We start from the raw sequence: 14,305 nt of genomic DNA, 5'->3' as shown, positions 1-14,305 counted from the left end.
TTTAATAGCAGCTAATATGATTATATGACATGGTACTAGTTTCATTTACATCATCTGTATGAAATTCTAGTGCTCCTTTTTGAATTTTGATGAATATTAGATATTTTCCATACATCACTGTGACAATAGTAGATCATTATAGTCTATTCTTTTTATTTGATTAACCTATAGTTTTTAAATAAAATTGGTATACAACTCTTTTTAGTTTTTTTTTTATTTTACATTAACCTTTTACAATACATAATTTTTTTACTTTTTGACAATATTTGCTTCCCCCCACCCCCCTAGGTTGAGTCCCCATAGAATTTCCTTCCCTAAGGCACCATGCACCACCACAGCAGGCCCCTGTGCTCCTCCCTCCCTCCCTCTGATCCCTCTCCCTCCTCCTCTGCATTATGTCTCTGATTTACGATTGTCTGTTTTTGCTTTGTTGTGTGTTGTACTGTTATTATTTTTTACACTGATGTCTTATTTGGTTCCCCTATTCCTGTTATAAGTGAAACCATCCAATATTTTTCTTTTTCCTTCTGGCTTATTTCACTGAGTATAATTCCTTCTGGCTCCATCCACGTTGCTGTGAATGGCATGAGTTTATCTTTTTTGATTGCTGAATAATATTCCATTGTGTATATATGCCACATCTTCTTGATCGAGTAGTCTCTTTTTGGGCATTTGGGTTGTTTCCAGGTTTTACCTATTGTAAATAGTGCTGCAATAAACATAGGGGGACAGGTGTTCTTTTGAATCAATGTTTTTGTGTCCTTTGGGTAGATCCCTAGTAGTGGAATTGCTGGGTTGTATGGTAGCTCCAGGTATACTACACTCTTAAATTCATGTAACATTGGTTCACAATACTCACTATAATTAGATTACTCAGCATTCAAAAAAGATAAACACATGCAATTTGCAGCAACATGGATGGAGCTGGAAGGGATCATGCTCAGCGAAATAAGCCAGAAAGAAAAAGAAAAATACCGGATGGTCTCACTCATAGCAGGAATCTAGAAAACTTAAATAAGGGACCAGGAAAATGAATAACTATAAGAAAGAAAATATCAAAATTAACAAACAACTATGAACCAGAGACACTTTATGGGGTATGGGAGTGGGGAAAGGGGGGATTGGGGTCAAAATAAGGGGGTTGTAATTGTATGGGGAATATAAAAATAAATTTAAATTGAATAAAAAGAAGGTACAGAATCACACTTATTCAGATGCATGTTCCCACACTGCACCTACTACCAAGCTATCCATAGTCATCTGCCGTAGTCCCTTGGCTCTATTCTACATTGCTCTCCAACCTCCCTCCACCCTCTGCTACCCTCAAGTTTTCAGTAGGATTTCTAGGGGTTTTTTTTTTTTTTTTTTTTGGTTTGGATTTTCCTGATCCTTTCTTTTGTTTTTCTATGTTCCACATGTGAGTGAAAATATTCAGTATTTTTCTTTCTCCTTCTGAATTATTTTTCTGGGAATAATTCCCTCCAGTTCCACCCATGTTGTCAGAAATGGCAAGAGTTCGTCTCTTTTTATAGCAGAGTAGTATTCCTAGTGTATATATGCCACATTTTTATATGCTCATCAGTACTTGGGCATTTAGGTTGTTTCCATACTTGGCTATTATAAATTGTGCTGCATATATCCCTTCAAGTTAAGTTTTTTTGCATTCTAATAGATATCTAGGAGTAAATTTTGCTGGATCATATGTTAGATCTATTTTTAATATTTTGAGAAAACTGCATACTCTTCCTATTGAGGCGATAGACAAGTTTACATTTCCACCAGCAGCGTATAAGGTCCCCTTTCTCAACATCTTCCCTAATAGTTGTTTCTGGTCTTTTAAATATGGATCTTTCTCACAGGTTTGAGATGGTACCACATCGTGGTTTTGATTTGCCTTTTCCTGATATCTAGTGATGATGAGCATTTTTTTCATATGCATATTTGTCATCTGTGTGCTTTTCTGGAGAAGTTTTTTAGTCCTTGTGCCCATGTTTTGATTGGATTTGGAGGTTTTACTGTTGCTGTTCAGTTGTATGAATTTTTTGTAGATCTTAGCTATTGGCCTCTTGTCAGATATGTGATGTGCAAATATTTTCTGCCATTCGGTGGGGTATATTTTCATTTTAAGCACAGTGTCATTTTGTCTTTAGTTTACTTATCTATTTCCTTGGTCAGGTTTTTATTTGTAGATTTTCTTCTCCGAATTAGAAGAGCTCCTTTCAACATTTATTGCAGTTGGAGACCAGTGTTTACAAATTCTTTCAATTTCTGTTTGTCTGGGAAGGCATTTATTTCTCTCTCATATCTGAAGGAGAGTATTTCAGGGTATGTAGTATTCTTGTCTGGCAGTTTTTATTTTTCAGTATTTTGAATATGTCATTCTGTTTTCTCCTTGCTTGTATGGTTGCTTCAGAGAACTCTGATGTAAGCCTGATTGGGAGTACCTTTACAGATGATCTGTTTTTTTTTCCCTAGCTTCCTTCAATATTCTGTCTTTGTCTTGAACTCTTGGATGTTTCACATCTTCGTGTAGGTCTCATTACATTTAGATAACCAGGTGTTCTTTTAACTTCATGGGCTTGTATGTTTAGTTCCTTCACCAGCTTTGGGAAGTTTTCCTCTATCATTTCTTTGAGCAAGATCTCTGTTCCTTCTTTCTCTTCTGCTCCTAGATGCTTATGTTGCCTTTCCTAATGAATCAGTTCATTCTTGAAGGGTTTCTTGATTCTTTTTCTTTATATTTCTCTTTCTTCTTCCTCCTGGGTCCTTTGTGCATTATAACTTTTGATGTCACTAATTCAGTCTTGCATGTGGTCTATTCTGCTTCCATAGCTTCTCCAGAATATTTTATTGCTTCTGTTGATCTTTTCACATCCTGTGTAGCCATTATTTTCTCATTTAAATCTTCACCTTGTGTTTTCTGTTCATTAATTTTATTGCTCACGTCATTCATTTGCTTTTCTGAGTTTTCTTCCTGTTCTTTGAATTATTGATAGGGGGATAAAATCTTCCATGTCTTCGTGGTTGGATTTTGGAAGGTTATTCTTGCCTTGTGATAACGTAGTCCCTTGATATGTCAAGGTGCCATGTGCTGTATTTTTCTGTTAGCCTATTTTGCTTCTTTTGATTTCTGTATTTTTTAAATGTTACAGTAGCAATAATTTAGACTTTTGCTGTTCTACTTTTCCAGCAGGTGGCACTGTCTTCCTCCCTCCCTCCCTCTTCCCTCCTCCCTGCCTCCTTCCCTCCCTCTCCCTCCTTCCTCCTTCCTATCCTCTCTCCTTCCTTCCTTCCTTCCCTCCCTCTCTCCTCCCTCCATTCCTCTCTTTTTCTTTCTTTTTTGAAGTTTTCCCAGCTTTACAATGTTAGATGTTGGCCTTTCCAGATCTTGAAGCTGTTGAGTCGGGGTTGGGGAAGGGCCTGGAGGGTCCAAGCTCTGGTGGGCAGGCGGCAGGGTGTTAGCTCATGCCTGTAGCACCACTGAATCCCTCCACTGTAGGGTTTCACGCCCATGTCTCTAGACTGAGTGCTCTCAGCAAGGTCCACAAGGTCAGCACATCCTAAGGGCTATGGGAATGGAGACACAGCCAACTGCACTGTCTTTATTCCTTTCACTGGGCAACCGGCCTGCTGGGAGCACCCCAGCTCTTCTGCACATGTCTCCCCTCTGACTCTGTGTTGTGGCTCCACACTGCTAGGCTCGGTCCCTTCTGAGGTATGCCAGCGAGGCAGCAGAGCTGTGGTTCGTAAGGCAGCCTCCCACCTGTGACCACAACCCCCAGTTGTCTGTCTCCACCAACTTCTGGCTTATGCATGAATCTTTTTGTTGTCCTTTCTGGTGTGGTCTGGTCTCCGATGTCTGAGACGTGTTCCAGTTTTGCCCCAGACATGGTTCCCTGGGTGCAGTTCCAATGTGGGTCAGCCTTTTTGGATCATCCTAAAGGCCTGCTCTGAGGCCATTTTTGACTTTCCGGAATTTTTTATCTCCTCTATTGATCTTTTTATGTTTTGCAACCCTGTTCTTTTCTTTTTGGTCATTCATTTTATTTCTCATCTGATTCATCTGTTTTTCTGAATTTTGTTTTTAACTTTTCAGAGTTATCTCTTGGACTTGTTTTCTGCATTTTCTACTATTTCTTTGAATGTCTTTATCATGACAGTGTTTAATTCTGTACCAAGAGGAGGATAAAATCTTCCATGTCTTTGTGGTTCGATTATGGAGAGTTAATTGTTCTTTATCTATAGTGACATATTCCGTTGAGGTCTCAAGCTGTGCCACGTGTTGTTTTTTTTTTTTTTGTCTGCCCATTTTGCTGTTTTAGATGTCCCTATTTTTTTAAAGCACCTGAAAGAGTTGCATAAATATTTGCACTACTTCTGCTTTTCCATCAAGTGGCACAGTGGTTTTATTTAATTTTAATTATTATTTATTTATTTATTGGTCTTTCTCAACTTCTTTAGGCCAGGAGGCCTAATCTTGAATACTGAGTCAGGGATTAAGGGAGGGCCCTGGAAGGGACCAATTATTGTTTGAAATGTGCCGTGGGGGAGGCGCTGGGTTGTTCTTGTGGCACTGCCCATGCCCCTCCTCTCTGGGCTTCAGACCAGAGTCTGCAGGCTGCGCGCTGTCAGTGCACTTCAGGAGGTCAGTACCAGTCCTGAGGGGTGGGGAAGGCTGAGTGCTGCCCAGTGCACTATGGTCCTTATTCTTTCTACCGGGAACCTGGTTTGACAGGAGTGGCCCAGCTCCTCTGTACATGTTTCCCTTCAGTCAGGGGTGTGCACTTCCACACCGTTCAGGTCTCCCTGCCCCAGACCACAACTCGAGGAGATGCCCTCCTTGTACCTCTTGTTTAATGAAACATGAGTCTCTTCAGGTGCAGTCCATGCTGGTCGCCAATATCCAAGAGCTGCTCCAGTTTCACCCCAAGTCACAGGACCCTCCAGGTTTATTGCCTCTCTGTATAACTTTCAAATTATCCGCCTAAGAGCAATGCAACAGACCTCTTAAGACACCATCTTGATCGAATTCCTGCCTAGCCAGCTGATAGCTGATGTAAAATTAGAATAAAAATTGATCCAGTTCTGGTTCCTATTTTGCTAAATCCTGTTAATTATAAAGTAAGAAATTCAGTCATACGATCAGTAAAATGTTGCTGCCTAAGTATATGATCAGACTTATTTACTTTGTGTATTTTTGTATACTTCAGTTGGGGAGATAATACCAACAGTCTATCATTTTGATTTTTATCTTAATTTTCAAGGTGACTATATCCTGACAATATCAATGATACATGGTAATACCAGGTTCAGATGATACCTTTTAAAAAAATTATTAACTCATTTGTATAGCAGTTTCAGGTTTATACCAAATTGGGCATAAAGTGCAGAGTTCCCACATGTCCCAGATCCCCATATATGCACAGCCTCCCCCATTGTTGACATCCTGCACCAGAGGTACATTTGTTACAACTCCTGAGCTTACACTGATTGGTTCGTTATTATCACCCAGGGTCTGTATTTACCTTAGGATTCACTCTTGGTGTTGTGAATTCTATAGGTGTGTGCATTATGACAATGTATAGTGACATATCCAATAATTGTAGTGTTATGCAGAATAGCTTCATGTCCATAAAATCCTCCATGCTCTGCCTACTCATCCCTCCATTTTCCTAATCTCTGGTGACCACTGATCTTTTTTTACTGTCTCCATAGCTTTGTCTTTTGCAGAATGTCTTGTGGAATCCTACTGTGACTATCTTTTTGAATGTTTAAAAAGTTAAAATCCAAGGAAGTTGAATGTAGTTTTTTAAGATGTTCTTTGTCCTTTATGGTTTTTGTTGTTGTTCATCAGCACAGTATCTGATAAAATATGCCTTATAAGCTCGAAAAGCATGCTCGAAAAGCATCTGATAAAATATGCCTTATAAGCTCGAAAAGCATGCTCAAAAATATGCCTTATAAGCTCGAAAAGCAAGCTTTCTGTCACATAATGAGGAGGGTTGAGAAAAATGGCATCATGCACTACTGCACAGCATTAACTGGACCATCCTGGTCTATGAGGTGGGTACAGAAAAAGACCCTACCAATGGAAGGAGACAGTTTGAACAGGTTGCAATTAATAAAACTAGAATCATAAAGTCTGTACCTATCTTGTACTTGAAAGTAAAACTAGAGAATCTATTTCCTCTTTTGCCCTGCTACAAAATAAGTGACTGGAAACTGACCTTCCTTGTGATAGGGTGTTTCATCCTAAACTGAACAGTCTCTACTAAAGAGGTGAAGTTGTGTTGTGTCGCAGCAAGATTATTATACTTCCTCTAACTACTATTGGTGAACCGCCACAAAAATCATGTTATTTAAGTTTGACAATGGCAATGTATGGCACTGTATGCTGGTTCTGCTAGTGATACCATTTCATGTTAGTTTCATTTCATTGTTAACAGCAGTTCATGTGTAGGTACCAAATTGTGGTAAATTATTTCAAGTTTCATGCATTTGATAAATATAAAAGGTCAAGGACATAAGAGTTTTTAACACATTAATTACATACTGATAGTAGAATGCTCACTCTAATATAATCTCCAGGTGTGGCTCCAAAGACATGCATTTTAGCAAAACATCAGATTTACACTTGTATTTTAATACTCTGTATTTTTCTGTTATTGATTTAAAATGTATTTTACTTTTGTCTTTACTAGTGGACGAGAGTTCTGAAGAAGATTCTTTAAGCAGGTATGAGTTTATTGGTTAAAAATATTATTTGTTAATGAAGTGCAGAGAAAAGGAACTAGTATTTGTTGAGTGTTTTACCCTGGACTACACGCTATATTATGTGGTTAACAGCTTATCTCATGTAGTCATCTCCATAGTTTTTCAAAGTAGCTGTGCTGCTATAGCTCTTTTTTTGCTAATTAGGTAACTGTGGTTCTGGAATCTTGATTGGCTCATGATTCCATTGTTTACAAAGCTACTGACCCATGAGTTGACAGTCATCCTGCTCTCTCAAAAATCCATTCTGTCTTTCAGTGTAGATTGACATGTACTTGTGTAGCACTGGCACTGGAGAGATCTAAATCAGATCAGCTGAGAAAGTTAACTTTAGTTTGTGTTAACTTTGCTTTAGACTTCTTCTAAGAAACCTGGTTTGTCCAAGATTTGACCTAAATAATTTGACAGTTGCAGTGTCAAATTACCTTGTTTTCACCCTCAAAAGTTTTAAGGCAGATCTCAGAAGTTATAGGCAGAACTTTAGAGCTATGTACGCAAGCCCTAATCAGCCAAGTCTTCTTAGGTATAATGAGTGATACCTTACACTCCTTCAGATGGATTGTCTTACTGTAAATGAAGAATAGCTGTGGTCTCTCTGTGGTCTCTGGAATGGAATAAGCAGGGAAGTGACATGTTTCAAGAGGAACAACACTGGGTTGGAGAGTGATAAGGGTTTAGAAAAGAGATGTGAATATTAGGGTTTATAGCAACTCAGATAAATTACAGGAGCAATGGACACAGTATGTTGGAAGTTGTGTAGAAAGGCACATGAAGTGGAGGGCTCAGGGGAACCCTCAACAGGCTACTGCTTGTTTGTTTAATTGAAGGAACCAGCAAACTTTAAGGTGTCTATTGAAATATATAATAACTTGAGCCACTTGTTACAGTAAATAGAATGTGATATCATCTCCCTCCACCTCAGATTATAGAGGGTAGCTTAGATCCCTTCAAAAATTAGGAGACTTGATATTACTGAACTACATAGGTCAGGACTTTCGGTAAAAACAAAGTATTCTTAGACTTTGCCAATATATGGGCTGTCACTTTTTGTGTGGGAACTAAGAATGTGATTTTACTGAATATTTTACATGTTTGGAGAGGTAGAATAAGAAACAGAAAACTGGGAACTTTTTTTAAAAACTCGAGATCAAATTTAAATTATATCAAGAAACTTAATATTTAAATAACCTACTTTTACTTGAATTTTTTAATACAGAAATTAAATCACTCATATTTAGTCAGTATTTTACCTCTTAAGGCTTTCCAGCAAACCTGGCATTGATGATTCATGGCCTACATCAGACGATGAAGACTTACATTTTGAAACCAAGGTAAAATGTTCTTTTGTGAAAGTAATTTTCTTGCTCTTAATTTAGTTTCTCTTTATTATCTGAGTGTTGTTTTCATTCATGAATCACTGCTCCACAAGGTGGCTTCTTTTTTTTTTTTCATTTTCGCAACTGAATTTACACAATCATTTGTCTTCATCTTTTTGACAAACAAAATAGGAACTACTTACATTGTTTGCCATTCCAGCCCATCTATATAAAATACTGCTCAGAAGTAAATTCTCATTTTCCCCTACAATTAAAAATTCACACAAGTATAAATCAGACAAGCACATTTTGAATTATAATAAATAATAAATTTAAATTTTATAGTGTTAGTTTTTTTTTCAATACTACTTTTAAGCTACTTATAGTTTTTATTTTTGGTTATCCTGATAAAGAAAATAATCTAATGGATATCATAGTATTTGTTTAATAATAAGTTGTAGATAAAGGAAATAACATTTGGAAATATTATTGTGATATTGTATTTATTTTATACAATTTGATACTTGCTATTCTTTTTTTTTTTTTTTTTTTTTAAATATTAAATTTATTTTTATATTCCCCATACAATTGCAAACGCCCCATTCTGACCCAATCCTTCCCCTCCCGCCCCCCCCCCCAAAAAGTGTCTCTGGTTCATAGTTTTTTGTTGATTTTGATTTTCACTTTCTTATATTCATTTTCCTGGTCCCTTATTTAAGTTTTCTAGATTCCTGCTATGAGTGAGACCATCCGGTATTTTTCTTTTTCTTTTTGGCTTATTTCGCTGAGCATGATCCCTTCCAGTGCCATCCATGTTGCTGCAAATTGCATGTGTTTATCTTTTTTGAATGCTGAGTAATATTCCATGGTATATATGTACCACATCTTCTTGATCCAGTCATCTATTTTTGGGCATTTGGGTTGTTTCCAAAGCTTAGCTATTGTAAACAGTGCTGCTATAAACATAGGAGTGCAGGTGCTCTTTGGAATTGATGTTTCTGTGTCCTTTGGGTAAATACCTAGGAGTGGAATTGCTGGATCATATGGAAGCTCTATGTTTAGTAGGTCCAGAAATCTCCACACAGCTCTCCATAGTGGTTGGACCAGTTTGCACTCCCACCAACAGTGCACAAGAGTTCCTTTTTCTCCACATCCTCGCCAACATTTGTTGTTGCTAGTTTTTTTAATATGTGCCATTCTCACTGGTGTGAGATGGTATCTCATGATAGTTTTGATTTGCATTTCCCTGATTACAAGTGATGTTGAACATTTTTTCATATGTCTGTTGGCCATTTGCATTTCCTCTTCAGAGAAGTTTCTTTTTAGCTCTTCTGCCCATTTTTTGACTGGATTATTTTCTTTGTTGTTGCTGAGTCTCATCAGCTCTTTGCAGATTTTTGTGATCAGTCCTTTATCATTAGTGTTGGGTGCAAAAATGTTCTCCCAGTTGGTGGGGTTTCTCTTTGTTTTTGTTATTGTCTCTTTTGCTGTGCAGAAGCTCTTTAATTTGATGTAGTCCCAGCTGTTTATCTTTCTCTTCACTATCACTGCTTTGGGTGATGTGTCTGTAAAGATGTCTTTGATGTGCAAATCCCGTAGTGTTTCGCCTATATTTCCTTCTATGTATTTTATGGTTTCAGGTCTTATGTCTAGTTCTTTAATCCATTTTGAGTTGATTTTTGTGTATGGTGTGAGGTAGTGGTCAAGCTTCATTCTTTTGCATGTAGCGACCCAGTTTTCCCAGCACCATTTATTGAACAAACTTTCTTTGCTCCAATGCATAGTCTTTGCTCCTTTGTCAAAGATTAGTTGACCATAAATCTGTGGGTTTATTTCTGGATTTTCTATTCGATTCCATTGGTCTGTATGTCTGTTCTTGTTCCAATACCATGCAGTTTTGATGATTATGGCTTTGTAGTATAGCTTGAAGTCTGGGAGTGTGATGCCTCCATTTCCTTCTTTTTTTTTCAGTAGAGCTTTGGCTATTCGGGGTTTTTGGTGATTCCATATGAATTTCATCAATAATTGTTCTATTTCTTTGAAGAATGCCATTGAGATTTTGATTGGAATAGCATTGAATCTGTATATTGCTTTTGGTAGGATGGCCATTTTAATAATGTTTATTCTTCCAATCCATGAGCAGGGGATGTCTTTCCATTTCTTTGTGTCTTCTTCTATTTCTTTTAACAGTGTTTTATAGTTTTCTTTGTATAGGTCCTTTACCTTTTGTTAGATTTATTCCCAAATATTTGATTTTTTTTGTTTCGATAATAAAAGGGGTGGTTTTTTTGATTTCTTCTTCTTCAGATTTATTGTTTGTGTATAGGAAGGCTACTGACTTTTGCGTGTTGATTTTGTATCCTGCCACTTTACTGAATTGATTGATGAGTTGAATTAGTTTTTCTGTGGAGATTTTGGGGTTCTCTATGTATATTATCATATCATCTGCAAATAGTGATAGTTTGACTTCTTCTTTTCCTATTTGGATTCCTTGGATGTCTTTCTCTTGTCTTATTGCTCTGGCTAGGACTTCCAGTATTATATTGAAAAGCAGTGGTGAGAGTGGACATCCTTGTCTTGTTCCAGATCTTAATGGAATTGCTTTCAGCTTTTCACCATTGAGAATGATACTGGCTGTTGGCTTGTCATAGATGGCCTTTATGATGTTGAGGTATGTTCCTTGTATCCCAAGAATTTCAAGGGCTTTTATCATGAATGGGTGTTGCACTTTGTCAAAAGCTTTCTCAGCATCTATTGATATTATCATATGGTTTTTATATTTCTTTTTGTTGATGTGTTGGATAACGTTGATTGATTTTCGGATGTTAAACCATCCTTGTGCCCCTGGAATGAATCCAACTTGGTCGTGGTGAATTATCTTATGGATACATTGTTGGATTCTGATAGCTAAAATTTTATTGAGGATTTTTGCATCAGTGTTCATTAGGGAGATTGGCCTATAGTTTTCCTTTTTTGTGTTGTCCTTATTCGGTTTTGGTATTAGTGTAATATTGGCTTCATAGAACGTGTTTGGTATTGTCCCTTCCTTCTCAATTTTTTGGAAGAGTTTGTGAAGGATAGGCACTAATTCGTCTCTGAATGTTTGGTAGAATTCATTTGTAAATCCATCAGGTCCTGGGCTTTTGTTTTTGGGGAGGTTTTTAATTACCATTTCAATTTCGCTGCTTGTAATTGGTCTGTTTAGGTGTTCTATTTCTTCTTTATCTAGCTTTGGGTGATTGTAGAGTTGTAGGAATTTGTCCATCTCCTCTAGATTGTTGAACTTGTTTCCATATAACTGTTCATAGTAGTTACTGATTATTCTTTTGATTTCTGCTGTGTCCGTTGTGATTTCTCCTCTTTCATTTATGACCCTGTTTATTTGTGCTTTCTCCCTTTTTTCCTTTGTGAGCCTGGCTAGGGGTTTGTCTATTTTATTTATTTTTTCAAAGAACCAGCTCTTGGTTTCATTGATCTTTTGGAGTGTTTTTTTAGTTTCAATTTCATTTATTTCTGCTTTGGTTTTTATTATTTCTTTTCTTCTACTGGTTCTGGGGTTTTTTTGTTGTTCTTTTTCTAGATCTTTGAGCTTCGAGATTAGGTTGTTTCTTTGAGTTCTTTCTTGTTTTTTGATGTGAGCTTCTATTGCTATATATTTTCCTCTTATTACTGCTTTTGCTGCATCCCATACATTTAGGATATTGGTGTCCTCCTTGTCATTCAATTCAAAGAATTTTTTAATTTCTTCTTTGATCTCCTCGTTAGTCCAGTGGTCTTCCAGTAGTGTGGCTTTTAATCTCCATGAGGTAGGATAGTTCCTTGCCTTCTTTTTATGATTTATTTCTAGTTTGATGCCTTCGTGGTCAGAAAAGATGGTTGGTATGATTTCAATCTTGGTGTATCTGTTGATGTTTGTCTTGTGCCCCAGTATGTGATCGATCCTGGAGAATGATCCGTGTGCGCTTGAGAAGAATGTGTACTCCGTTTTTTTTGGGTTTAGTGTTCTATAGATGTCTATTAAGCCCAAATGCTCTAGGTCCTTATTTAGAGCTTTAGTTTCTTTACTTATTTTTTGTCTTGTTGATCTATCCATTGTTGATAGTGGTGTGTTGAAGTCTCCCACTACATATGTGTTTTCTCTGATGTCTGTTTTCAGAGAGGACAACAGTTGTCTGATATATTTTGGTGCTCTTTCGTTTGGTGAGTATATGTTAATGAGTGTTATTTCTTCTTGAAGTATTGTCCCCTTAATCATAATGTAGTGACCATTGGGGTCTCTTTTTATTTTTTTGAGTTTGAAGTCTGTTTTATCTGATATAAGTATAGCTGTTCCTGCTTTCTTTTTTGGCCCATTTGCTTGTAGGATTGTTTTCCATCCTTTGACTTTGAGCCTATTTTTATCTTTTGTAGCTAAATGTGTTTCCTGGAGACAGCAAAAGGTTGGGTTTTGTTTCTTAATCCAGGCTGCAACTCTGTGTCTTTTTATTGAAGAGTTTAGTCCATTTACATTTAGAGTTAATATTGATATGTTAGCATCTGTATTTGCCATTATGTTTGTCTTTCCTTTGATTTTATTTATTTATTCTTTTAATAACTTTTTTTTTTTTTTTTTGGTCTTCTTTCGTTGTTATTCGTCCCTCTGAGGTTCTGGCTTTAGGATTCCTTGTAGTATTTTTTGGAGTGGGGGTTTAGTCGCAATGAAATTCCGGAGTTTCTCTTTGTCTGGGAAGGTCCATATTCTTTCTTCATGGAGGAAAGAGAGCTTTGCGGGATAGAGTATTCTTGGTTGGCATCTGTTTTCTTGGAGTCTGTTGACTATGTCCCTCCACTCTCTCCTTGCCCGTAGTGTTTCTTCAGAGAAGTCTGATGTCAGCCTGATTGGTTTTCCTTTGAATGTTATCTGTTTCTTCCCTCTTGTCAGCTTCATTATTTTTTCCTTGTCCTGGATTCTTGGGAGCTTTACTATTATGTGTCTTGCTGTGTTTTTCCTTTCGTCGTGGAAGTTTGGTGTTCTTCTTGCTTCTTGTATATCTATTTTCAGCTCCTTCTTCTCATTTGGGAAGTTCTCTTCAATTATATCCATGAATATTTTCTCTGTTCCTACATCTCTCTCCTCTCCTTCTGGAATTCCTATAACTCTTATATTTCCTTTCCTCATGGAGTCAGATAGTTCCCGAAGTCTTTCTTCATTCTTTTTCCTTCGTACTTCTCTTTCCTTTTCTGTTTTGGTTCTTTTTATTTCTGTGTCTTCAAGATTACTTATTCGTTCTTCCATTTCATCTATTCTGCTTTCATTGCTTTTCCCAGAGTTCTTTAGTTCCTCCATTAATTCTTTGATCTCCTGCATTTCTCTTACTTCCCTCTTTAGGGACTCAATTTCCTTCTTCTGATCTATCACTTTTTTAATCATGGCAATTTTAAATTCTCTTTCTGGAAGGCTCAGAAGTTCTTCCAAGTTGCTGTCGTTGCAATCTGGGGATTGGTTTTCTTTTTGTGGTGTGCTTCTTTCCTGAGGAGTTTTTAGGTTGCGTGTGGTTCTTCTACTCCCTACTGTCTGTTTTCTAATTTGTCGTATGCATTGGGACACTGTGTTGCTCGGACTGACTGACATCTTGGGTGAACTTCTCCGCTCCCCTCTGGCTCTTCCAGGAGCCATCTCTGTCTTCTGGGGGAGCTTTCTGCTGGTTTTAGGCAGTTTTTACTGAAGAAATGTCCCTGTTCTCAAATGGCGAAGCGGGATGCAGTCCCTGCGCCTCCGGTTTCAGGCACACTCTTCTGCGCACCCGGTCTGCCCCGGACGTGGGTGCCTGCTCCCTCTGTGGGCTCAGACTGCTGGTCGGAAGGGGCCTGGCGTGGAATAACTTCCCGGCTGGCCACTGGGTCCTCCAGAAACCTTCTGCCCTTTTCAAGCAGTCTTATATAGGGTGTTAGTGACTTTTTTTTCCTGGTCGCTAGGTGGCGCCAGAGATCTCTCCTATTGTCCTTGGGGGGCTGTTTTTCGCCTCCCCCCACCCCGTGGGACAGAGAACAGAGCGGGAATGGTAGGGTACACCTCAACAGCTTTGGGGTGCTGTGTCTGCCTTGTGCCCCACCGTCGTGGAGAAACCACGCCCCGAATTTTCGTGCCCCGGGTCTCAGTTCAAAGCCCTCAGTTCCAGGACGCGGGCTGTAGCCCAGTTCAGTGGCGCGGGAATGGCGCCTTTTGCACCGCTCCCGTG

General features: G+C 38.1%; 1 protein-coding gene across 7 annotated transcripts in view; it reads left to right on the top strand.

The window, feature by feature from the left end:
- The window catches only part of ANKRD26 (ankyrin repeat domain containing 26), a 142,921-nt gene that overhangs the window by 49,796 nt on the left and 78,820 nt on the right, over positions 1 to 14,305 (top strand). For all 7 annotated transcript variants that reach the window (XM_054694819.1, XM_054694821.1, XM_054694823.1 and 4 more), the window contains 2 exons: positions 6,702 to 6,735; positions 8,030 to 8,102. In XM_054694819.1, coding sequence (XP_054550794.1) covers positions 6,702 to 6,735; positions 8,030 to 8,102 — 107 coding nt within the window. The remainder of the gene's footprint in view (positions 1 to 6,701; positions 6,736 to 8,029; positions 8,103 to 14,305) is intronic.

The sequence above is a fragment of the Talpa occidentalis genome, unplaced genomic scaffold (genome assembly GCF_014898055.3).
Source record: "Talpa occidentalis isolate TD23 unplaced genomic scaffold, MPIMG_talOcc4v2.1 talOcc4.14, whole genome shotgun sequence".
In the NCBI taxonomy this organism is placed as follows: Eukaryota; Metazoa; Chordata; class Mammalia; order Eulipotyphla; family Talpidae; genus Talpa; species Talpa occidentalis.
Note: the sequence above shows the minus strand (reverse complement) of the source record. Positions and strands in the feature narration are given on the sequence as shown.